The 23,462-nt window shown below is 41.8% G+C and overlaps 1 protein-coding gene across 5 annotated transcripts in view; it reads left to right on the top strand.

Annotated features, from left to right (window-relative positions):
- Positions 1–23,462, top strand: part of GRAP2 (GRB2 related adaptor protein 2) — a 110,845-nt gene that overhangs the window by 76,395 nt on the left and 10,988 nt on the right. For 3 of the 5 annotated variants that reach the window (XM_062620552.1, XM_062620550.1, XM_062620549.1), the window contains 2 exons: positions 19,512–19,614; positions 22,775–22,866. In XM_062620552.1, coding sequence (XP_062476536.1) covers positions 19,537–19,614; positions 22,775–22,866 — 170 coding nt within the window. In that variant the 5' untranslated portion in view covers positions 19,512–19,536. Of the gene's footprint in view, positions 1–21; positions 145–12,700; positions 12,822–19,511; positions 19,615–22,774; positions 22,867–23,462 lie in introns of those variants that run through there. The other 2 variants (XM_062620553.1, XM_062620548.1) reach the window with 2 other exon arrangements.

Here is a 23,462-nt window from a genome sequence, read left to right as displayed (position 1 = left end):
AAAGTGCTGCATAGTTTTAGAAAGGGGAGCCAAAGGACTGGCTGTAATCCTTTATTTGGGAGAAACACAGGGAGAAACTACAGCAGTGTGTGGCCCCTGCCAAGCACTGCTACATGAAGGCTATCAGGATACCAGATATACAGAGTGAGTTTGAATTTAATCCATGATTTGTCAAATACATTGGGAATCCCATGGGTTAAAGAGTGGTTATTTTCTTAATGAGTTACTGTACTTTTGAACAGTTTTCTGTTTGGTATACTTAGTTTTACTTTTTTGTTGTCATTGTTTGTTTGTCTGTTTGAAATGGGTTTTAGCTTTTGAGCAGGATGTTCTTTTGAAATGTAGTTCTTCTGTTCAGTCTAAACAATCCTAGCATGACATTTCTAAGGGGGTGGTTTCGAATGCATCAACTTCTGCTATGCAATCTCAATATGCCTAATTGACTTGAGCTTTGAAAGGGCTGAACACATTTCTCTTGACCTGCAGAGATGATCAAAATCCTACTACTTTCAGACAGAGCAGCAAATTAAACAGTATCCCAAAATTCAGTGAATGCTTTGGGGATATTTTATTTTACGAAGACTATCACTTTATTAAATACAACTATTTTTGTAAAAAAAAACTAAAAAAGCAAGACTCATCTTCAAGACAAAAGGGACAGTCTACTGTAGTTAGATATAGCAAGATATGCAGTAGTAATGAAACTGAACACTGCAGTTCCTTAGCTGTGATAGCAAGTAAAAAAGATGTGAGTAGAAGAAACTGATGGAGAATGGAATAGAAAATGGAAGTGCAGTGAGCATCATAGGATTATTTTTTTTTCATATGTAAGCAGAATTGCAGCTTTGAGGGGTTTTTTAGATGCATTTAGTTTGGATAAAATTAATCCCACTGATCATGGAAGAAAAATACACTAATCCCTGTTTTGAAGGGTTAAATCTTGTCACAGTGCACGGGCCTTGTTTAAGTCTTTTGACAAGTTATTCTTGCCACTGGCAGGTTTCTCTCTGCAGAGCCCTTACCACATTCATGATGCATCTTGAAGGATGAGCGCTGCGTGGTTTCAACACTTTGCAGCTCTCAGAATCTTCTTCTGCAGACTTCCTAAGGTACGTAGAAGAGAAGCACCTTCCTGCAGGCTGTATTAGGTACTTCACATACAGTGTTTTCCACAATGCTTAGCCATGGGTTTTAGTGGGGTTTTTTTTCCACTCTGGAATTTTCTCTTACTTTTCTCTTTTGCCTTATTTTCTGAATTTTATCTACGAATAATCCTTTTTTAAAGTTACCTAATGAGAGTATTAAGCACGCAGAAGTCAGCAGATGATTGTAATGCTAGCCTCATTTTAGTGTGTGTTTTGATAATATGCAGCCATATAATTGGAGTGTAGCACTGAAGTCAATATCTTATGAATGTATATTGAAAGGAAATCTGAAATCATTTAATGCAGATCTTCTACCTAAATGATTTTTCATATCTCTTTGATCTAGACATGCACATAATTTATATCATTGCCTGAATGAGGCTGGCATTCCATTAGAGTAGTCACTGTAGAAACATCAGGTTACATCCTCATCTTGTATCATTTCAGTTAACCCTGCCATGAGCAAGGACTTGAAGTGGATGATCTCCAAAGATCCCTTTTAACCTAATTGTTGTATGATTCTGTTAACGGCTCTGACCCATTGGGTTTTGTTAAGTTGCACCATATGGGAGAATACTGTTTGCTTCAAGTAGTTTGCCTTATGAATAGGAAAGACAGTGAAAAGGTAAGGAAAACAGATGTAACAGAAACACAATAACCAATCCAACAGACTGTCAATATGATACCAGTTTACTGGGAGGGCGGTGGTGTGTTTTTTTTTTTTTTTGCTTTCAACTCTTTTTCATTGGATGATTTTTATATGATGACACTGTCATCAGCACAATATATTGTGGAACATAACTGTAAGAACAGCTGTGAATGCAACAGCTGGCTTCTTTAAATATCCACACACCCATTTCTCAGCCTGAGAACAAAGTAAAGGTATAATGATTGTACTCTCAATTTAAGTGAGCTGTTGGGACCAAAGCAAATTCTCAGGGGATGAGAATTTAGTGTGAGGTGTTCCTGCCCATGGCAGGGAGGTTTAAACTAGATGATCTTAAGGTCCTTTCCAGCCCAAACCACTCTATGATTCTGTGAATATGGATGTCATGAATGTGCACTTTTGTCTTCATTGAAGCAATTTTACGTGGAGATTCAAGTACATTCAAGTACAAACCATTCAGTGGTTTGTATGCAAACTGTGGCACTGAGTAAAATTACCAAACTGAGAGAGACAACATCCGTCCTATATTCCCTCACCAAGTTTAATTGAGTATGGTACCGGTAACTTCCAGAATAGAGGGGAGGGGAGTATCTGCAGTGCTTTATGCAGTAAGCAAATCTTAATAATTAAAAGGGCAAAGTAATTTGGGCATCACCAGAGAAATAAAAATAATAAGGAAGACCTTGGCAGTGCCCTTTACCTATGCGACATGCTGAGAGTCTCTTCCCCTGGATGGAGATACATTGTTAGCTCTGTGCAAAACCAAACTTAACTGGTTTTATCTTGAGACGAAATACCAGAGCTGAGTTTGCTGCACCCAACTGTATTCCATCTTCTCAAGAAGTGGTTCATTTGTGGCCCACTGATTCTGTAATCACAGGGAGATGCTCCATCTTCAGTTTAAAGCATTGTGTCCTTGTGACATAACCTTGAGTATGTCATGAAGTATCTTTAATTTGTCTCTTCATTTCTGGAAAATATTTCCTCTGAAGCATTTCACTGAGATCTTTGTCTACTAGCTATTTGCTCTTAAGAGAGCGAAGTCAGTGTCTTTGTGTAGAGTTTCAAACCCATGTTCTTGAACTGAGGCTTCTAAGCCTCTGAGGTGAGCATGTACTTTGAAATGGCTTAACACTTAAGGTTGCTAAATAGGAATGGATCAAACACACTTCAGAGTGAACCACAAGAAATCAACCACTCTGCAAATTTGAGCTTTAAACTGGAAGTATGACCAGAAGTGATGAAGCATAGTGTTAGGCCAGATCATACTTTGAGAGTTTGCCATGTATTCTTTCTATGTCAGTCTTTTAGTAGGTGGTTCACTGCTAATGATGTTTGACTGACACCTACCTGCTCATGCTCATGGGTGCTCCTTGCCACCCACATGCACACGACACACATACCTACCCTCCAGTTGTACACAGACCAGCTCATTCACAGCTGTTTGGATTTGTATTTGCCAAAGAAAATGCAACACACACATCACTTGAAGTATGCTTGTGGGACCTCTGTTCCTCCATTCAGGCTTACTGCAAATGAGCATCTTTCATTTATAATCAGATCCCTAGACACATACATATTCAAACATACTTTTGCTCAGATATGTTCAGGATTGTATGCAGAATGCCTGTTCCTGTATGAGGGTAGAAAAAGCACTTCACATGATGCTGCATTCAGCCAGTCATGCGTGTAATCCCACATTCACACACATGCAGAATCTGCTGTTTTCCAAGCGTGTATTGTAGCAAATAATTTAAATCTCTCTCTTCCCATCCTGCTTAACATGCAAATGTGGATAACACATCAAGATTAGAAATAAATGTAGCAGAATGACTTCAGTCAACCTGAAATGTCGAATGACTCATTCACACCTTTTGCGCAGTGCTCCCTTTTTGCCACATGCAATCTATTGAATAGTCTGAAGGCTGTGCAGTTCCCTGCTGCAGAGCAGCAATTGATCACTTGCTCATTGAAGGAGTGGGACCATAATTATTTTTACAGTGTGTACAAGGGTCATGCAGTGAGGTTTCAGTTAGCCTCATTGCCACGAAGGTGCCCACACTGTAGGAATGGGAAATGTAGGATACCAGGTCCAATCTATATGCAGGGAATTCTATGTGTCTAATTAAGTCTGAGCCTGCACATTAGTTCAGTAACAAGTATTCCTACATGAGGGTTTGACCTGGGTATTTTTATTCCAGATGATGAGAAACTATTCCAATGTGATATAATTCAATTTTGGATGAAGATAAGAAAGAGTTGTTCCTACTTCAGAGTTAGACTGCGTACATGTTAAATCGTTCAGGAGCTGCTGCTGCACTTTAATTTCAAAGGTATCGAAATCCAAATGAACTAAAAAATGCACAGGCAAACATGAAATATGTTCCACACTTCTACTTAAAATGGTACAATTGCTGTGCAGAGACAAACCCCAGGAACAGTAACAAGCTGGCATTCACATTTACCTTATAATGAGAAGAAAAGTTGGATTGACTGTTAGAGTTTCATCTTTAAATGTATGAATTATTGTAATCGATTGCTTTTAAAACCCTTTCCGAAGCATTCCCAAATGAAGATGGACATGGGCTGACTTTAATTTATGGAAAAGCTGTTTTGTAGCACTTAGGCCTTGTGTAAGCGGTTCATGTTTAAATGGAAGTTGAGCCTGAAGATCCATTAAGCAGAAAAAACATAGTTAATACAACACAGAGGCTCAGAAGTTAAATATGCAACTGGTGACATTATGCAACGAAGATACCACAGCACTGCTCATTATACCACATGGCAGATACCACTAGTAGCATTTCAGTTTCTCTGTCCTTAAATGTGAAGCTTTGTGTATGAAGTGTATCAGATCTTCTCAGAACAAAGATGGCCGTGAGCTGAAATTATGTATAACATGTGCAGGATAAGAGGGCTCTGAGAACCTAATTATCAGATATCCTATGTTTGTGTGTAGATTATCATATCTAAACATAAGTTGAACTAGACTTCTATATTTCATTATTCCATAAAACCACAAAAGGAGAGGAAAAATATGTAAGGGAAAAGAAATGAGGCAGGTGTTTCGGTAAACATCACAACTTGTACAGATGCGATTTTGTACAAACATAGATTTATGGTTAAAAGGACAAAGAAACACTACCTTTTCTTACCAAGCTAACTGTAGTCCTACTTTTGCGCAAAATCACATCTGCTGGCACACGATGTAAATTTAGTACTACAGATTTTGCACAATTATCTGTGCTGCCAGGATTAATCCGACACACACAAAAAAAAAAAAAAACAAGAAAAATAGTAGTTTCGTCACTGATCTTGCTCTTCTTCCCATTTTACAGAAAATTTTGTCAGCTGGCCCAAATAAAGAAACATGCAGTAGCTGATTTGAAACATGGTATTATGTACCCAGAAGAATATATTAGCAGATTTTCATAACGTCTTGTTCACATATCCCACTGAAATGTATTGCTGTAAGTAGTGTCCAATATAGATTAAAAACTGGTTTTACCAGATTGGATTAATGTCTTAATGTAATGAATTCACGTGCACATGCAGTGTGTATTCATATGCAGACCTGTATGAACAGCAGAATTGCTGAGCTCTTAGTTACAGTACAAGAGCTCAGATTTACAGAACAGTTGGATACCATAGTTTTTTCTGGAAATCTCTCTCTGGCAGTCAAAGCTGGAGATAATGAATTTAGAGTATTCTTACACATATTTAGATACTCCAAAGTGCTTTCCTTGTATGTGGGTATCTGGATGTAATTGTAAGTGGGTTTTATTGTCTGTGGTTATTCAGTTGTTTTTAATCAAGTCTCACAGCACCAGATTCTTAATTCTGTTTGACTTCTTTGCTTTGGAAGTGACTTCTGGAAAGTCCTTCCTGATAGGAAATGTGTCTGAAATATTACACCACATCCCTGTCTTTTGTGTAATTGAGAATTACAGTTCTCCATCCAACTTGCTGCTAGCAGAATGGTTCCCTGGAGCTGTTCACAGCTGGTGTGGTTCAGAAAGGTGTTGAAGGTTCTTGTAATTATAATGAAGACCAGTTTTATGGTGAGTAGTTGTAGGATTTCAGAGAGTACAAACATCATCTGACACCCCCTTGGTTCCTCTCAACTGCAGTCTTTCACTAAGAGTAGATCTTCTCAGGGGCCAAAGATCATAGCTATATCTGCATCAGAGCAGATATATGGACACATGCATAGATTCCAGAGGTGTACATTCTTACACTTGTTCTGATCTATATCCAGTTAATCTCCAATGAACCTCCTATTAGTGCCAATATGCTAAACACACTTGGTATATTTATATATTGATATGGTACATATAACAGTCTGTCACGACCCTAAGTTCTGTGAACCCAAAAAGGACAAACTCCACCTGTACAGAAAAGCAGATCCCTTGCATACATAATGCACATTCACAGAGGAAAAAGGATTGTTATTCTGATAACCACACACTTGCATATCAGCAACACCTATCAGGCAGTGCTGAGGCTTACCATGAAAAGATGAGAAAAATTGAGAGGCAGTTAGGTAGATAGGCAAGAGATGTTTTAAAAAGTAGCATAGAAGGAAGTGGCTACATTTTTCATGTTTTAGTTGTTTGTCTGGAGGGCTTGAGAAGGAGCTGCTCGACAATTGTGCCAAAAGAGACTGTTCAAAGCAACTTCCCATCAGGCGGCATTCCTCAAGTGTCTGCTCTTTAGGAGCAGTCAGAGAAAATTCATTCTGTGGGAAGCAGTTAATGGAGCTGTATTACCGACCCCTTATTGCTCTGTCTGATAGAGAGACAGCAGGTTCACTTTGGCAGCTCCAGAGCCCTGATCAGGTCAGATCAGGGGCGCATCATCTGTCTGGCTTAATCAGGCATGTTTAGATACATTTATCATGATTAGAGGGGTGCAGCACAGGGAGGGGGAAGAAATAAAGAATGAGATTACTTTTCTCTAGCTTCAAATATAGTCAGTAGGTGCTCATCAAAGGGAGAATTTAAATCCTGGAAAGGAATGTTTTGTTAAACACTCTAGCACTGAATTCAAATCACTGAAGAGGAGTATTTTTTGTCTTTCTTTTGCTTCCTTCCCTCCCTCTTCCATGCAGCAAAGACAAAAATCAGCAGCTCATGCAGCCCATGTTGTTTTTGGCTTGATAGGCATGCAGCCCCTGCTTAGCTTATCTGCAGTTCAAATTCTAATAATGTGATGACAAAATTAGCTATCATCATAGTGGCTGAGATGTCTGACTCCTGAATTTTATATGTTCAACTTTCAAGGCTGCACAAGGTCCCATTCCAATAGCCTCTAGGACTTATTTTACTACCTGCTAGTGTTCAGAAGGGATGCTAATAAATTGTAAAGACAGGGAAGAGGCTCCTTTCTCTGCCAGTAGCAGCACTTCTCTCTCTGTCTTCACCTGTTTATTTGAACACTGTAGAGAAGAATTAGCCCAATGTCTTATAAAGGCAGATTTGCCAAATTTGCTGCTGGTGTTATTTGGAACAGTTTGTGGTATAGATGATGGTGAAGATCAACTGATTATTTCTTAGGAGTCTCTGAAAGATGTAGTATTGGCTCCCAAGAGAGCAATAAGGAGAAAGGTGTTTTAGATCTATCTCAGTGCTGAGGGTGACCAGAAATTAGTCCTGCTTGGGGAAGGCTCCAGAGCAGAGGTCGAGATGCGGGATACGTGATTTCTTGCCCTGAGTAGCTGATCCTTTTTAGCTCTTAGGCAAGATAAATGTACGACAAGCTTTGAGAAAGTGCTGTTATGAGGAGCGTATTCTGTTCACCTTTTCCTGTGGTCTCCAACCTTCTTTGGCTTGCAAATTCATCCAGATTTCACAGCAAAGGCACAAACTGCTGTGTGGTGCTGTTCCTTGACAGTGACTTGGATATTCTTTGGTCTCATCTGCCAACCCTTAAGAAGCAGTTTATGGGTCTAAGTTGAAAACCTTGTGACACAAAGTACTGCACAATACAGACATGCTTTGGCTATGTGTCCTCAGAGCAGCTGGCAACACAGAAGCTGTAAGGTAACGTCTGTCTGGACTTTTAGGCAGCAATGCAGCAGTTAAAGGGAATCTATGGAAATTCAGGAGAATTGTTTAGCAGTAAAGGAAAAGAAGTCAAACCTTCCCTTTCTCCATTGTAATCTGCTCCTTCCTCCTCTGCAAATCCAGTCAGCTCTCTGACGGTTCAGTACTTGCGATCTTGTAATGGCTGTCAAGATGATAATCTGGGATGTCACAAGCACGGCTCAGTGTAATCACCCTACAAAGCAGGAGGTAGAGAACCTAACTGATTAGGTACAAAAAACTGCTAGTGAGACACTAATAATTCAATAATCACGAGTTATGGGGTGGGGAACATAAAAGGGAAAGCTGGCAGGTTTGTAAGGCTTTGAAGGAAATATTAAATATCATTGAGTTTGCCAGTACTTTTTTAGAATAGGAAACTAGAGGATCATAGCAATATATTCCCAAAGAAAAATATCTGAGAAGTACAGAGATGCTTATCAGCTGAAATGGTAGGGGGTATCTTTGAAGATGAATTAGCAGAACGATGTGAAAGGTTACGTGAATCAAATAAATAGCAAATTAGCATTGTTGTTCAGGATTAAAGCCACATCTCCTTGTACTGAATGGTGCTACATTGACGGTACCAGGCAGTTGTATGTTCTCCTAGTGCATATACAACTGTAGAATTAGAACACTACTCTTACAGTTAAAGCTTATTCCTGTAAGGGAAATGACTTCACACCTTTGGCTGAATAAACTATACCACATGTGCAAGCACAGTAGGCTGTAGTCATACTAGCTAAAATGAATGTGGTTTATGAGGGTGATGGTGACAAGACCAGCACTGGAATAGCAATAGCTTTGCAGCTAATGCTGTTGACAGAGCTGTTTGAAAATCCTAGGACATAACCAAACAGGACTGCTGCAGGTGAGCAACAAGGTGTAGAGCTTTCAAGATAACAGCTTTCTTTGCTAACAGGAAGCATAGTAAACTGGGACAGAGCTCTGCCCAGATCAGTTCATGGAGCTCTGCAGAGAAGCTTTTATAGCACTGCCACTCCTGTGCACTCAGTCCTGAAAGAAATAACTGCCCACTAATGGCCTGTCACTGTGGACAGCCTGAGCAGCTGTTTGGAGAAAGCAAAGTGGCAAGAAAGGATGAATTGCTGTATATGGAGCTTGTCTGAATGTGGGAACATGAATAGATGGGAGATCAGGAAAGACCAGACAGCTTCCATTCATAATATTCAGCTGTATGTGGATTTATAGCCCTGATGCTTCTGAATCCACAGATGTTATTACTTACAACAAAACATAACAACTGAAATTTCCTTTGTTTCTGCACTTTGACTTCTGTTTCCCTTGTTGCCAATGATACGTTCTGGAGGCAAACTAATTAAAAACACAGGGAAGTAGTTTAATTTGAGAACAAATGAAACATAGCCACTTAATCTTTCATATGTTTTCAACCCAAACAATTCAGAGCAGGATAAATATTTGATTTGTATATTTGATTGGAAACAACCCTTTTTCCTTTTCCTTTTTCTTTTCCTTTTCTTGCCATTTTTGCTTTTCCCTTTTGTTTTCTTTCTGGCTGCTCCCATGCTTCCCAGATAGAAACTGAAGGGAATAAAATGCCTTGGAAAAAGTATTTTCTCTTGAAAATTCCAACCCAGCAAGAAATTGTTAAAAATTTTTTCAGACATGGTATTAGGCAGTTTGCAGAGATGTTTGCAGAGACAACTATTGGGGGTCAGTCACCTAAGTGTCAAAGCAGGTATAAGTTTATCTGCATCAAGCTTTTTTATTCCAGGGTTTCCCAGACTCTATCACAGCCATGGTTCAACTATCCTGTCCAGATTGTGCCAGTAGTAGATGGTGACATAAGACTTACGCAGCCGGTAGATGTGGGATAACCTGTCTGCCTGGGTTGGGCTTTATCCAGTTGTCTAATAGAGATTGGCTAAAACATGGAAGCATGGAGTCTAATGCCCTTCCCCATAAGGTTTGTTTCCATTAATTATGGCTGAGATACCTGGATGTCTCTTAATATTTTTCAACACGCTGTGACACATGTATTCCACATCATGAGGAAGTTAACATGCTACCATACCTGTGACAGGAGTATATAGAAGAAAAAAAAGAGTTATTTCCTATCCTATTTCCTATCCATTCTCATTGTTGGAGCTTGCCATTATTGAGTGTTTTTGTTTAAGGTATAGAAGGCCATGTCTTTTATGGCTCAACATTAAATAGATTTAATATTACCATGGAATAGTTCTGGATACATAGCAGGAGTCAGACAGTGTTTTGTGACATTGTCAGGCAGCAAGCATTAGTGACAGCTTAGAGCAGCACTCTAGCTGGGGGGCCCATTAGATCACATCATGGTAGAAAAAGAGAAAATAGGTCATTCTAATGTGTAATGTAATGTAATGTGTCAGGCCATTCACAAAGCATGAGGATGAACATAGCTTAAAAACAAAAAGCTTGTGAGGATTGCTGTCCCACCTGCCTGTACAGAAGTTTATATTCTTGAAGTGTACAGTGACAGCCACATGTAAAACTTCTCGCAACATGACAAGGGCTAGCTGCTTATACCTCTTCTTATACCTCCCTGCTCTGTACACCTGTATATTTTTTTCAGCAAAATATATTGGGGATTATCCTCTTTTTAGAAGGAATTCTCATTGTTTCTACCCATCGCTGGTTTGAGGGCTTCATAATTTACAGCCTGTTTTAACTAACAGGTGTTCTAGGGAGATTATTGCCTCAGCAAAGGGTAATGGGCACAGGGAGCACTGCCACTGTCTGCTGCTGGACCAATTGTTTTAGACTAGCACATTGTGGTGATTTCTGTGAAGTACTGTGTTTCCTAGGAAAGGATGAATTGTGTCAGGTTACAGGTTACAGTTCCACACAGCCAATGATGCTGTGCCCAGCAACACCAGTTTGGGAAAGGAGGGTTAGAACAAGGCAAGTACAAAGTGAAGTTTTTTCCGCTAGGGCCTCCTTAATCCTGACACTCTTGAGAATGAGCTTTTAGTGCTTATGTTATGAGAAGCAATGGATAAAAATTTCCTGTTTGCCTTTTCCATGATTTTCATTATTTTCTATTCTCATTGATTTTCCATTTACCCCCTCAACATTTTTTTTTTTTTCCCTAGGGTGAAGCATCTTAGTCTGTTTAATTTGTTCTTTGTTCAGGAATTTCCCATTCTTTGGTCATCCTTAACTACTTTCTTTCTGCTGTTTCTAATATTACGCTCCCTGTTTTTGAGATGGAGGGATGAGAACTAGCTGTTGACTTCAAGATACAAGTAGTCAAACAGACGCCCCAGGGATTTGTACAGTGACATGATATTGCTTTCTGTTTTGTTCTCTACCGCTTTCCTGACATTTCCAAACCTGCCTTTTTCTCTTCCACTGAGCTGATGCTTTGATGGAACTATCCACAGCAACTCAGAGGTATCTTTCCTGAGTGGAAATTGCTAATTTTAATTTCACTGCTGTGTTCATATAGTTAAGGTTGTTTATTCCCATGTCCATTACTTAGCAGTCATCAGCACTGAGATTCATCTTGCATTTCAACAGTATTTTGAAAACCACCTGCAAGTCTGTGAGCAGTTTTAATTTTTATTACCATGACTTTTTCTCTCATCAGTAAGTTTTGTCATTTCATTTTTCCCAAGTCATTATGAAATATGTTTAACAGCTCATTCAAGTTGTTTCCTAACTTTTAATTGGTTGTTAATCCTCTATAGGACCTTCTCTCTTATTCTTAGAGGTTTTTGCTTAGGAGGTTTTTTAAGAGTCTTCGGTGAGATATTTTATCACAAATGATTTAGAAATGCATGTTTTATATCAAGTGATCACCTATATACACATGCTCAGCTCCTTCAAATGACTTGTGCATTATGGCTTCCTTCTACAAAAGCTATCCGAGGGGCAATTGCTATGTTATTTCTCTCTTATGGCCAGTAATTCTTTTATTTATAGTTGTTTCTAGCAGTTTTAGACATGCAGAAGTTAGATGTTCTGCACCCTGCATCCCCTCAAAATGGCACTGCATTTGCTGCTTTTTCTGCTAGTGCCGAGACAGCGTTAGGTCTTTCCTTGTATGCCACAGTTTAATTGCTCAACCTTTACTATTTCATGTTCAGTTTAGATTTCAGTCAAGATTTCTAAAATATTGAACCCTTGGATTTACTCATGTTTGTTTACTGGTTTGTCCTTAAATCTTGTCTTCCAGTTCTTCAGCTTGAGACAGTTCTCCTGGCTCTTCTCTGCCAGGAATACCCAAGTGTGGGGACCTCCTTACGTCCTCACAGAAGATACATAGATGCAGAGAATTAATTTAGCTTTCGTGCTTCACCCTTATCTTCTTTGAGCACTCTTTTTTACATCTCAATCATCTGTCAGCCTTACAGACACTCTGGCAGTCTTCCTGCTTCTGTTGTCTTTGAAAATAATTTTATTATGTGTTTTTATGTCTTCAGCCACTTGTTCCTCAAGATATGCTTTTCAACGGACTTATTATGGTTTCTCAATTAACTCATTTAACAGATCTGTGCTCTTTTCTGTTTTCCTTATTTGGGTAGAACTTGCACTTTTTGTGGGACAGTACCCTCCTTTATTCAGCTGTTAAACAAGCCTGGGCTGAAGCAGCAGCAAGGGCAGGTCCTTTTGAACTGACACCATTTTAAATATGCAGTGTACCAAATATTTCCAACATTAGAGACTGATAATTGTTCATACCCCACTCTGTCCTGTGAGATACACTATTCTATGCCTCTCCCTCTGTCCCCATGCCCACTCCTGCCTGTCTTCGTCCACACACATGGACGCATTACTGATGTGGCACAGTGTCACTGCAGGGAGGAGCCTGATAGAGGTTGAGCTCTCCTTCTCTTCCTTCCCTTGGATGTTAACGCACCTTCTGCTTTCTACCAAAGTGCCAGAGGAAAGGAGAGCAGCTACAAGGTATGGAGTGAGTGTGGCTCTGAGACTTGAGGGGGGGGGAGCTGTGTGGGAAAGGTATTAAGGAGCAAAAGGGGTGTTGAAAGGACAGATAAAGTACTGCATGGTAGAGGAAGAGCATGAGAACCCAGTGCCATCTTGTTCATTACCTGAAACAACAGGGCAGTGCTTTTGCAGGACAAATCGCTGTGCCTCAGCCAAATCTGACCAGCTGGAAACTGGGGGAGGAGGTGGGCAAACAGAAGGAGGTGCTTCCCCCCACCCTAGTCCTCCACACCAACCCTTCCAGCACAGAAAAGATTTGTGATTTTCTATTCTCACAATACTGCGCAGTATCATGCTACTCTTTTTGGGACCACTGTTGCACAGGCTTCCCATGGTGCTGCACAGCTCTGTCATGTTTGGAAGATGACCCAGGTTCTTCAGGGAGATTAAGCACCATCTTAGTCTGGAGCATTTCTTACAAACTGTTGTTGGTTAGAAAGTCCTGAAAGTTTGTTTGTTCTGTGAATCCAATTCCTAAGAGTTTCATTTTGTCTGCATGCAGAGGGTTAGCCTGAATGCTATGCATTGCTCTGGATGGCAGGATAGGCAAAAGCAACAGTGCTGAATGGTTTAGTGACTTGTTGTCCCTTATAAATTTTACCATCTTATCACTGACAAGTCAGTGGAGCTGCACTGTTAATTCTGTAATAAGAGGTTTGCGTTTCTGGAACGAACTATTCCCATGCCACTTGTATGTGGCTTAGCTGCTGAAAACAAAGCTTTTATCTGTCACAGCTTTTCTAGATAGCAAGTCCTTTCACTGTTGTTTCTGCTGAATGTCATCTGGAGTTTCTCTACAGATGTTCAGGGTTGAATTCAGTCCCTGGTTACTCGTCAGTCCAACAGGTTGTTCTTGCAGAGCCGAACAAAGACACAGTAGCTTTTGCTGTATATCTTGATGAAAATCCTCACTGGATAGAGCTGCACGCTAGAGATGTGTGTGCTGCAGGCATAAAAACTTTTGTTCACATGGCTCCTTTAAGTAGGCATGTTGTTGCAACTATGCCCTCTTTCTGTGATGATAATTTATGAGATCGAGCAGGGCTGAGCCTGAGCAGTCCCTGAGTGGTAAACTCTTCATAGGTGGTGACCTTCCTTGGCACTGTTATTGCTGAATTTTGACCCAAATTGGTGTAGGGTAATGGTGTTAAACTCTTTGAGATGCTGCTGTCAGACTGTACTGCTTGCTGACATGATTTAGGCCTCGTCTCTTTTAATCTGAAGAGAGATTCTGATGTTCTTGCTCAGGGAATGGCATTCTGCCAAACTTATATACCTACTTAGTGCTCTCAAAGCCATTCTGCTTTTCATTTCTCCTTTTATGAATCTTTTTCTGCATCAGTCCCGCAGAATTGCAGCAGCCTTATGCCTATTGGATCTGCCTCTTTACAATAGGGAACCGCAGAGAAAATTCCCCTCCATGCAGAAAGCCAGCACAAAATGGAGGGTACTGGTCAATTCACACTCAGCTGAAAATTCCTCCTCTGAACATTGCAGAGACTTCATGGTAAACTCTGTACAAAGGTCATTTTCATGCAGTGCGTGATGTGCAGTCTAAAATTGTCATTGGTTACTCAAAAGCTAAAAGGAGTTGAAACAGGCAGTTAAAAGTGGAATCTCTCTCTGTCTGCAAACTGCAATGCTGTCCTTTGGGATAAAAGGTGCTTGAGGAAGGTAAGTTATGACAATAATGAAATATTCCTGTCTGTCTCTGTCATGAGGTGGTGCTCGAAGTCACGCACATGCAGAGAGAGAAAGAATGGGCCCTGGCAGGGGAGTTTTCATGAGGCCCCAGCACTGACCCAGGCAGTCTGAGGATTCTTGAGTTACAGATAGAGGAAGAAACAGGATCAGAAAAACAGAACTGGTTTGAAGTTCAGGTGATGAAAAGTGGTAGGCTGGAGTTCAAAGACAGGATTATTGGCTAGTGTTGCTTTAGTAGTTGGTGGGGGAAGAGCTTAAGGCCACATCATTACTGCATTGCTGATTTATCAACACAGCCAACACTGTGTACGGTGTTTGAGTCACTTCTAAATCCAGCCACTAGCAATGAAAAGCACATTTAATCCATGTGTTAGATTGTTTGAAGAGGTATCTGTCTCCTGGTCTCTCCCCAAGGTTTGGATTGCTGAAATTGAAAAGGAAGTAAGAAAGGAGATTTTAACTGTTTCACAAACCCCTCTCCTTTTGAGGGAGACATCAAAACACATCTCCGATGGCATCGTTAATGTTTGGGATATTGAAAAATGAAAGGCTTTCTCCCCTCTTGCACCCTACAGAGAGAACTCACACTGTCGCTTCTGTGAGTAAGGGGCAAAAATCAAAGACAGGATTTGTATTTAAACAATTTATTGTTTTTAAGTGTGATGGGTTTTTTTCTTCTCGAACTGGGATTAATGCTCTGCACTTAGGAGTTCCAGGATTCATCTGCACTGTTGACTCTGATCTCTCTGCAGCAGCCCACAGCTACAAGATAAAACACTGAAAAACATCCCTCATGAAAGTAATTCTCCTTTAGTCTTTTTCTTAATTCTCTTCCATGAAAGAGTATCATTGTTTAACTAGTTCCCTCAATGGTTAATTCCTTTTTGATTTAATACCCATGTGCTCTGTTAGCATGGAAGGGGCTCACACTGACTGTGGGAGGTTATAGACTGAAGCTTCGAAAATGTCAGTGCAAGAATACAGTTTCCAGATCAGGCCTGAGTTGCACCTGCAGAGTTACACCAATGCCTGGAATAAGAGTGGGGCAATGAGAGGATGGAACTACGCTATATTTGCAATCTGAAAAGGTAGCCAAAGTAAGAATTAAAGAGCATCAGTAGGTCGACAGAGAGAAAAGGGGGTGAAAATGTTTAGAAAAGCTGGAAAGCTGAACACTGAGAATAAAGTACATTGGTAAAACATAGGGTGTTATAATTCAGTATTGATGAATATTGACAAAAACCTAAGGCAGTGGACTGGAGTAGCAGCTGTATAGCAGATCAGTACTAAGCTATGTACTCTAACGTACATGGGAGGCCCCAGCACTGAAACAACACCAGTTGCTGTAGGACAGGTTCTTGCCGGACGAGCAGAGCTGTCTACGGACTGCTGAAATATTTGCGTTGGTGCCGCATAGCTCACATCAGGCACATGAATACAAATTCACCTCTAAGCAGCAAAAAAAGAGAGTGCCAACAATCTAATAGGAAGCATGTGGAGATCTTTTTATAGTTAAAAATGAGATGTAACAAAGCTTAGAACTATGACTCTCTTAAGGTAGCCAAATGCCTCATCATCTAATTAGTGACGCGCATGAATGGATGAATGAGATTCCCACTGTCCCTACCTACTATCCAGCGAAACCACAGCCAAGGGAGCGGGGTTGGTGGAATCAGTGGGGAAAGAAGACCCGGTTGAGCTTGACTCTAGTCTGGCGCTGTGAAGAGACATGAGAGGTGTAGAATAAGTGCGAGGCCGGGTGTGCGCTCGGCAGCGCGGGGCAACCCACCCGCCAGCATCCCGGCCGGCAGTGAAATACCACTACTCTGATCGTTCTTTTTCACTTACCTGGTGAGGCGGGGGGGCAAGCCCCTAGGGGGCTCTTGCTTCTGGCACCAAGCACCCGGCACAACCCCCTTGGGAGACAGCGGCAGGTGGGGAGTTTGATTGGGGCGGTACACCTGTGAAAGTGTAACGCAGGTGTCCCAAGGCAAGCTCAGGGAGGACGGAAACCTCCTGCGGAGCAGAAGGGCAAAAGCTCGCTTGATCTGATTTTCAGTACGAATACAGACCGTGAAGGTGGGGCCTCACGATCCTTCTGGCTTTTTGGGTTTTAAGCAGGAGGTGTCAGAAAAGTTACCACTGGGATAACTGGCTTGTGGCAGCCCAGCGTTCATAGCAATGTCGCTTTTTGATCCTTCAATGTCGCCTCTTCCTATCATTGTGAAGCAGAATTCACCAAGTGTTGGATTGTTCACCCACTAATAGGGAATGTGTGCTGGGATTAGACCATTGTGAGACAGGTTAGTTTTACCCTACTGATGATGTGTTGTTGCAATAGTAGTCCTGCTCAGTACAAGGGGAATCGCAGGTTCAGACACCTGGTGCGTGTGCTTGGCTGAGGAGCCACTGGCGCGAGGCTACCATCTGCGGGCTTATGACTGATCGCCTCTAAGTATCCTGCTTAGATGCTTGTTGTGCTATTGCGTCATCGGTCACTTGTGATTGACCCTGGAGATGACAGTCTCATTAAGAATGTGTGGGTGAAGGTCTTCCCAAATCTTCGTTAGCGATGTCAGGCATTCCTCAAAGGAGAAGGAAAACCCCTACCTTCAAACCCGGGCTGATGGAGCTCATCTAGCCTTGTATGGTCTTCCATCAGAGAAGGACACTCTTACAAAACCTACAACCTGAGGACTTTGCTGTCACCGTCCTAGCTCACTAGGCCATGGCAGTTAAACCTCAGGTGTTTAGGGTGGGGCCAGTACTGCGCAAGCTGCGCTTCACCTTAAAAATCCACTGCGGAGGCTGGAAGGGCTCACTCTCATTTGTCTGGACAGGTGAGGGTCAAAACGGTAGGTGACAAGGTGCATGGGTAGCTGCAGATCCAACCTTGCACGCGGGCAGACCAGCACATGGGTAGCTCGAAATTGCTCAGGAGATGACAGTCCTGGTCGGACACTCCCTGATTGCCGAAGCACCCTTTTTTTCGATTTGCATATCCCACTTGCCCTTGGTCGTCGTGCTTGTAGTAAGTGTGGTTAAAGCCCTTCCCAAATCTTCGCTTGCAAAGCCAAGCCATCAATCTCCAGTGATGTTATGGCCCCTCTTGTGGATCACTTTATCTGGGCATTTTCAGTCAAAGCAGAAAACAGCCAATAAATAACTGCTTTATACAGTTAGCACACTCAGACACTAGCTAGGATTTAATGAAATGTTAAGCATTTTAGTCCATATTAGGCATTTTATGCTTCTCACTTGTGTAAAGGCACCCAAAGAGTCTTTGCTGGTGAGGCAGGCGTCAGCCTGTAGGGAAGAGTCAGCCTCTGTGGTTGCCATCTACCACCAGCTGGGTCAGGACTGATGCACTGACAGCTCAGTGATCCAAATGACTTGTGATTGGTCCTCAGCTAGACTCACTGCCCCTACTAAACCTCTTATGGTTTTGTTTTTCATATCTGTTTTCATGTTGGTGTTTTCCACTTGAATCCCTGGGCTACTGCTGGTGCCATCTCAACAGCCCTACCTCTGTCTATAATTATTCCCCCAAGACTTTCTCCCTGCTCATTCCCAGCAGTTTGAGTCAAGTTGCCCTGTATCAGAGCTTGGCCATGGATCCTTGGTACACATGTAATTAAATCCTGGGTTGTATGTCAAAGGAGGAAGTTTATAGCAGGTATCACAGAGAAGGAGTGTTACAGTCACCTGTTGATTTTAAAGTGGCAAAAGTTTGGAGCTTGCTCAGTATAAGCACTTTATATTTCAGGGATCTTGTCTCAGTTCTAACAGGAGACAAGAAACAGCTCCCTAACGAGAGCTGTTCGTAGAGTTTCTTTTTAGGGCTTTCTGATTAAGAATACTTTGGATGAGGCAAGCTGGCACTTCTCAAGCTGTAAAGTGAGAGGTGAGGTTAGGTAATGGAATCTTTGGCCTCAGCATAATTTTTCCCAGATGAACCTAGTTTAGTAATCACAAAAATTACTCTTACAGTGGAGCTGTCTGACGGTCTTCACAAGCCAGGCTGCAAGAGCATCTACCAGCAGTGCACTTGCTTAGTGGTGCACTACTTCGCTATTTCTTGTCTTGCCACTGGCAGCCTCACCACTGGGCTGCAGAATGCATGATCCAGCCATAGGAAATCAGTAACTCTTGATTATAGAAGTGGTCCTGCTGGGGTACATCTGAGTTACATAAGCAGGAAGTGGTGAAGAAGCAAAGCTTATGTTGCTACTTCCCCTGCCACATCTGCTCTGCTGATGAAAAGCGGGCTTCGGGTTGCAGGCTGTCTGGTGGGTTCCAACACTAAGGCAGGGTAAGTGCATGCCTTAAATTTGTCAGTGCTACAGTTTCACTCTTTGCCTGCTCCAAAATAAGGGAATTCAGCCTTTCTGCAAATAGTTTTTCCACGCTGAAAGTTGTGGTCGTCCATGCTACGCCATCACAGATGAAAGACTCTTTCAACCCGAGTATTGCAGCCCCTGTTGAAGAAAAAAAGTTGTTTGTTTGGTTTTTTTTTTCATTCTGTCCACAATTTGTCTTACTCTTGAGATGAATAGTAAGTCACTACAGAGAGAATTGCATGACAGTCACCTGCATTACTTGGAACTGTAATAGAGTAGTGGTTGGTCTATGCAGAAAGTTTTTCCCTGCTACCAGCGTATTTGGGTGATGTGCACAAACTTCTCCATGAGATTGCTACAAAGAAAGAGATCTGTTAGAATAAGCATGCACAATAAGTTGTTTGAACTACTGACTTGAGCTAATTATAGCCTCTTAACTGTGCCATCTCTTTTAGTTACTAATGTCTTTCTGTGTCTAGTAACTAATGTCTACCAAAGACTGGTGCATGCTCATCCATGTACAAATCACAGCATTGCCTATGAGCTCTCTAGAGGCTAGACTCAGCAGTCCCAGCTGATGTTGACGAGCATATACTTCTTCCAGCTTTGCTCTGCCACCAAGACATAACATGGAAGCCATCGCCAAGTTTGATTTCAGTGCTTCTGGAGAGGATGAGTTGAGCTTCCAGGCTGGAGATATGCTGAAGGTAAGTGGAACCCCAAGTATTTCTGAGCATACTGACAGATCTTTCAATGCTTCCATTTTCTTTGACAAAACAGATTAAGACATCTATAAACTGGGATAAAAATGCAGGATACGTGTCTCCCATGGGGCTTGCTATAGGTCAGCATTTGAGTCTGTGTCCACATCATTTGATTTTAAGTCCATAAACTATGGATTTAGCTGCCTTGCAGTCCTCCAGTACTCAACAGGAAAGGCTGGGGCAGAGATGCAGTTCTTCAGTAGACAGATTTTGAGGGTCCTGTCTGTTTTCATTGACTATATAGGTAGTCTAGGGTGACTGCTTTTGGGATGACTATGTCTAAAGGCAGGCAGGACGAGTGTGGTCCAGAGAGATTGCTGTCTTCCTTACTTCCAGGTCTCAAACTGTTTGATAGTTATCATGCATTATAGAACTTATATCTAACTTTTCACTGTAAGCAATTACCATTAGTTGCCACAGGGGTTTTAGACAATTGCAAATGGAAGTCCATGAAACAGTCTGTTACACACTTAATGGAAGAGTTTAAAAGGTTCTGGGCTAACAATATTATATACACCCTTGCAGGAATTTAGCAGTGGGGGGAATAGCTGAAGTAGGATTGATCATGTACAATACAGAGCATTTGAGAGTTGATTTACATGTGTTATGGTAGAACAGTTCTTGTTAACCCTAACAAAGTCCTGCAGATGAAGCCACACACACCGTCACCCTCATTATTTATCCGCATCTTGGTCCCAGTATAGCTGTCCTGTTTTGGTTGAAAATGCCTGAGCATAACCATTAAATACTATTGAATATAACCACCAACTCTAACCGTTTTATGATTCTGTTCTGTAACTCCTCTCTAAGGCCTTAACACCTCCACTGTCTGAAGGGATTATGTACAGCAACAGGATATAAACCCTTGTTTGGCCAGGGAGCATACAGAGACCCTCCCTGTATCGTCCCAGCTAATCCAGCTAATAGCCAGATACTGGGGCTCAGCCTTGGCTCTTCCATCACCACCATTTTTTATTTTATTGGCCTTTTAATACTTGAAGCTTAGACAAAGCTGATGGCACCCAGAATTCATTAAGAAAAAAAAAAAGTAGCAGCTTTTTCCAAAGGGTTATGAGAAGGTTCTGGAGAAATCTTTGACTCTTCATTCTGGCTGATCACTCTCATTCCTAATTCCTCCTTAGGTCAAAAGTAGTCTCCATGTCTGTACTGTCCTATGGTCTTTACCTGATATCTTCTTCCTCAGGAGACTATCCACAGGAGACTTCCATCAAGTCCTGGCTGGGGTGATAGTGTTGGCCAGATCACTTTTCCTTCTGTTCCTCAGTTTCCCTTCCTGTAAAATCATTATAAGCTAGAGCTTCCTTTCAAAGTATGTTGGAAGCTGCTGATGAAAAGTGCCAAGTAACAGGACAAATTGGTATTCTTATTAGTTGTCCCAGAGACTTCATGAGCAGAGAAGTCAGACTGTCTCTTGCTTTAACATCCTTTAGGTAAACAAAATAACACCATTGCCACCCAAGACATAGTAGCAGTAAAGTAGCCTAACATCTCTCTTCTAACATATGCACACATACATTCATACCCTGCCACGAGCCCCCTCCTGCTGCCTGCACAACCTGCCAGCTGTCTTTTCTGATTCATAAAGGAGATAAGATAAACAGTATTGATGTAGAGATTAGAAAACAGGAAACATGAGGCCCTCAGCCAGCAGTGACAGGAGGAAATCCATCCTCTCATCCCCCCCACATCCTTCTCTGAGAGGATGACACACTGAGAGAAACCTGCCAGTCCTGCACCAAGAGCAGCAGGTGGGTCTTTCTGGAAACCTTGCTGCCAACAAGCAGAGCCTGAGCATGATCAGGGTGCAGCTATCATCTTTGGTTGGCCACAGCAGCAAAAAAGAGCCTTAATCTGGCACCCAGGGATGGGGAAAGCAATGACTATACAGGCAGGAAGCTCCACAGCTTTCTATTTCCCAACCTTTCAGTACCCAAATGCATAAAAAAGACCTGTGTGGCAAGCAAGGCAATGCAGAACCATTCCTGGAGACAGTAACATCCTGTTTCCAACACTAAGCAGTTAGAATGTGGTTGGGCTCCCAAAAATTCGATATTGGCTTACAAAACAAGTATTATTATTGTTAACAATAGATTTTAAATTAAGTCTTTTCCACTTGCTTTCTCCTTTTAAAACTGTCATAGCTCATGCTTTCAGGCTCCTCTCCAAAACCAGAGAGAACAGAAACATGTTCTATTTCATAAAGCAGAATTATGTCCCAGGAGTTGGAATGTCAAACAAAGCACCAAAATCCAAAACATTTGCAAATCACAATGTAAAATCACAATGTAGTTGTATTCCTGTCCTCTCTCCTCTAGCTTAGGGGTATATTGGGGCCATCAGTCAGCGAACAGTGAATTTGGGCCGACCCTGGCCAGCAGTGCAGTCCCTAAGGACCATCAGAGTCAACATTAATATAAGCACACTTGAAGCTGCTCCAGTGTGTACTGAGGACTGGCTTCATGCAATCCTACAATCTCTTAAGTGTGATAGTGTCTTTAAAATATCTTTTGCCTCCTTCTTTTATCTACCTTGGCAAAGCTCAGGGCAGCTGAAGACTTAACCCACTGAATAATCTCTTGCACAATGGCATGTGAGAGCACACAGTAACGTCTGTGCAGTCATAACACACACATGCAGAGATACAGCTGTATATCACTCCATACCCATACGTGTCAGAGGAGTTTTCACAAAATTTTTTTCCTCCCTTGTGAAACTGAGGTGCTCCAGTACCAACAATTAAAACCAGCACAGAAAACTCCTTAAACCCCTATTAAATCCTTCAGAGATTTAATTTCTCCATTTCACAGACATCAGAGACATGCAGATGGCATCCCCAGCCACCTGGACAGGCATTCAGATGAAGGGATAAACTTAACAAGCAATCTATCTAATTCTACTTGTCTTTCTCTATTGCTTTGTTCACTCTGAAGTGGTCAGCAGCTACTAACCTCTCTGCATAGTGGGTGGGAAGTAGAGGATATGTGGAGTTCTATTCTTGGAAGAAATTCTAGGTTTCTGACAGAATCTTGATTACTTTTACCTTTTTCAGGAGATGTTTATTCCATCCATCTCTCCATTCCAGGTTTTGAGCTCCCAGGAAGACTGGTACAAGGCTGAGCTCAGAAGTCAAGAGGGCTATGTTCCTAAGAACTTCATTGATTTTCATGTTCCCCTGTAAGTGTCACCGACCAGTGTATCACCACTTCACTTTTCCACAGCATGCAGTCAAGAGCATGTGTGCATGCATGCACAGAGGAAGACATGACAGAGGGAGCCCTGATTATAACATAACACAATTTAAGGCTGGCAAGGATTGCCATAATGCTATATGCAGCTCTGCCAGCAGACCTTATTTCTACCCTGAAGCATCTTCTGTTCTTTCAGAGCTGAATGGCTCTTGGTGCTCTCCATCACTCCCAAGTGACTCCTTTGTTGCTGTTGCTCAGAGGGGTGTCACTGGGATGTGCAGGACCTGCATTTAGATCTCCTCAAAGAGGAGAACAGTCACTGTGTGAAGTCTCGGCAACAGAGACAGAGGCTGAACACAAAAGGAAGAGCAAGAGACCTCTCTTAAATGAATTATAAAATGTAATCCCCCCCCCCCTTCCCCCCCCGACTCCTAAGGACATTAACTCCCTTTTCCGCACCCTGCCATCCGCATTCCCACCCCACGGAAAGTGTGTGTGTTTCTCTCGATACACTAGAGGTCAGTGCAATGCTACATGAAATGTGACAGCTGGTGTTACTCATGTATTGACAGAGATGATAGA

Source organism: Pezoporus occidentalis, unplaced genomic scaffold, assembly GCF_034315485.1.
Source record: "Pezoporus occidentalis ecotype Australia unplaced genomic scaffold, CSIRO_AGI_Poc_V1 ctg221, whole genome shotgun sequence".
Taxonomy (NCBI): Eukaryota; Metazoa; Chordata; class Aves; order Psittaciformes; family Psittacidae; genus Pezoporus; species Pezoporus occidentalis.
Note: the sequence above shows the minus strand (reverse complement) of the source record. Positions and strands in the feature narration are given on the sequence as shown.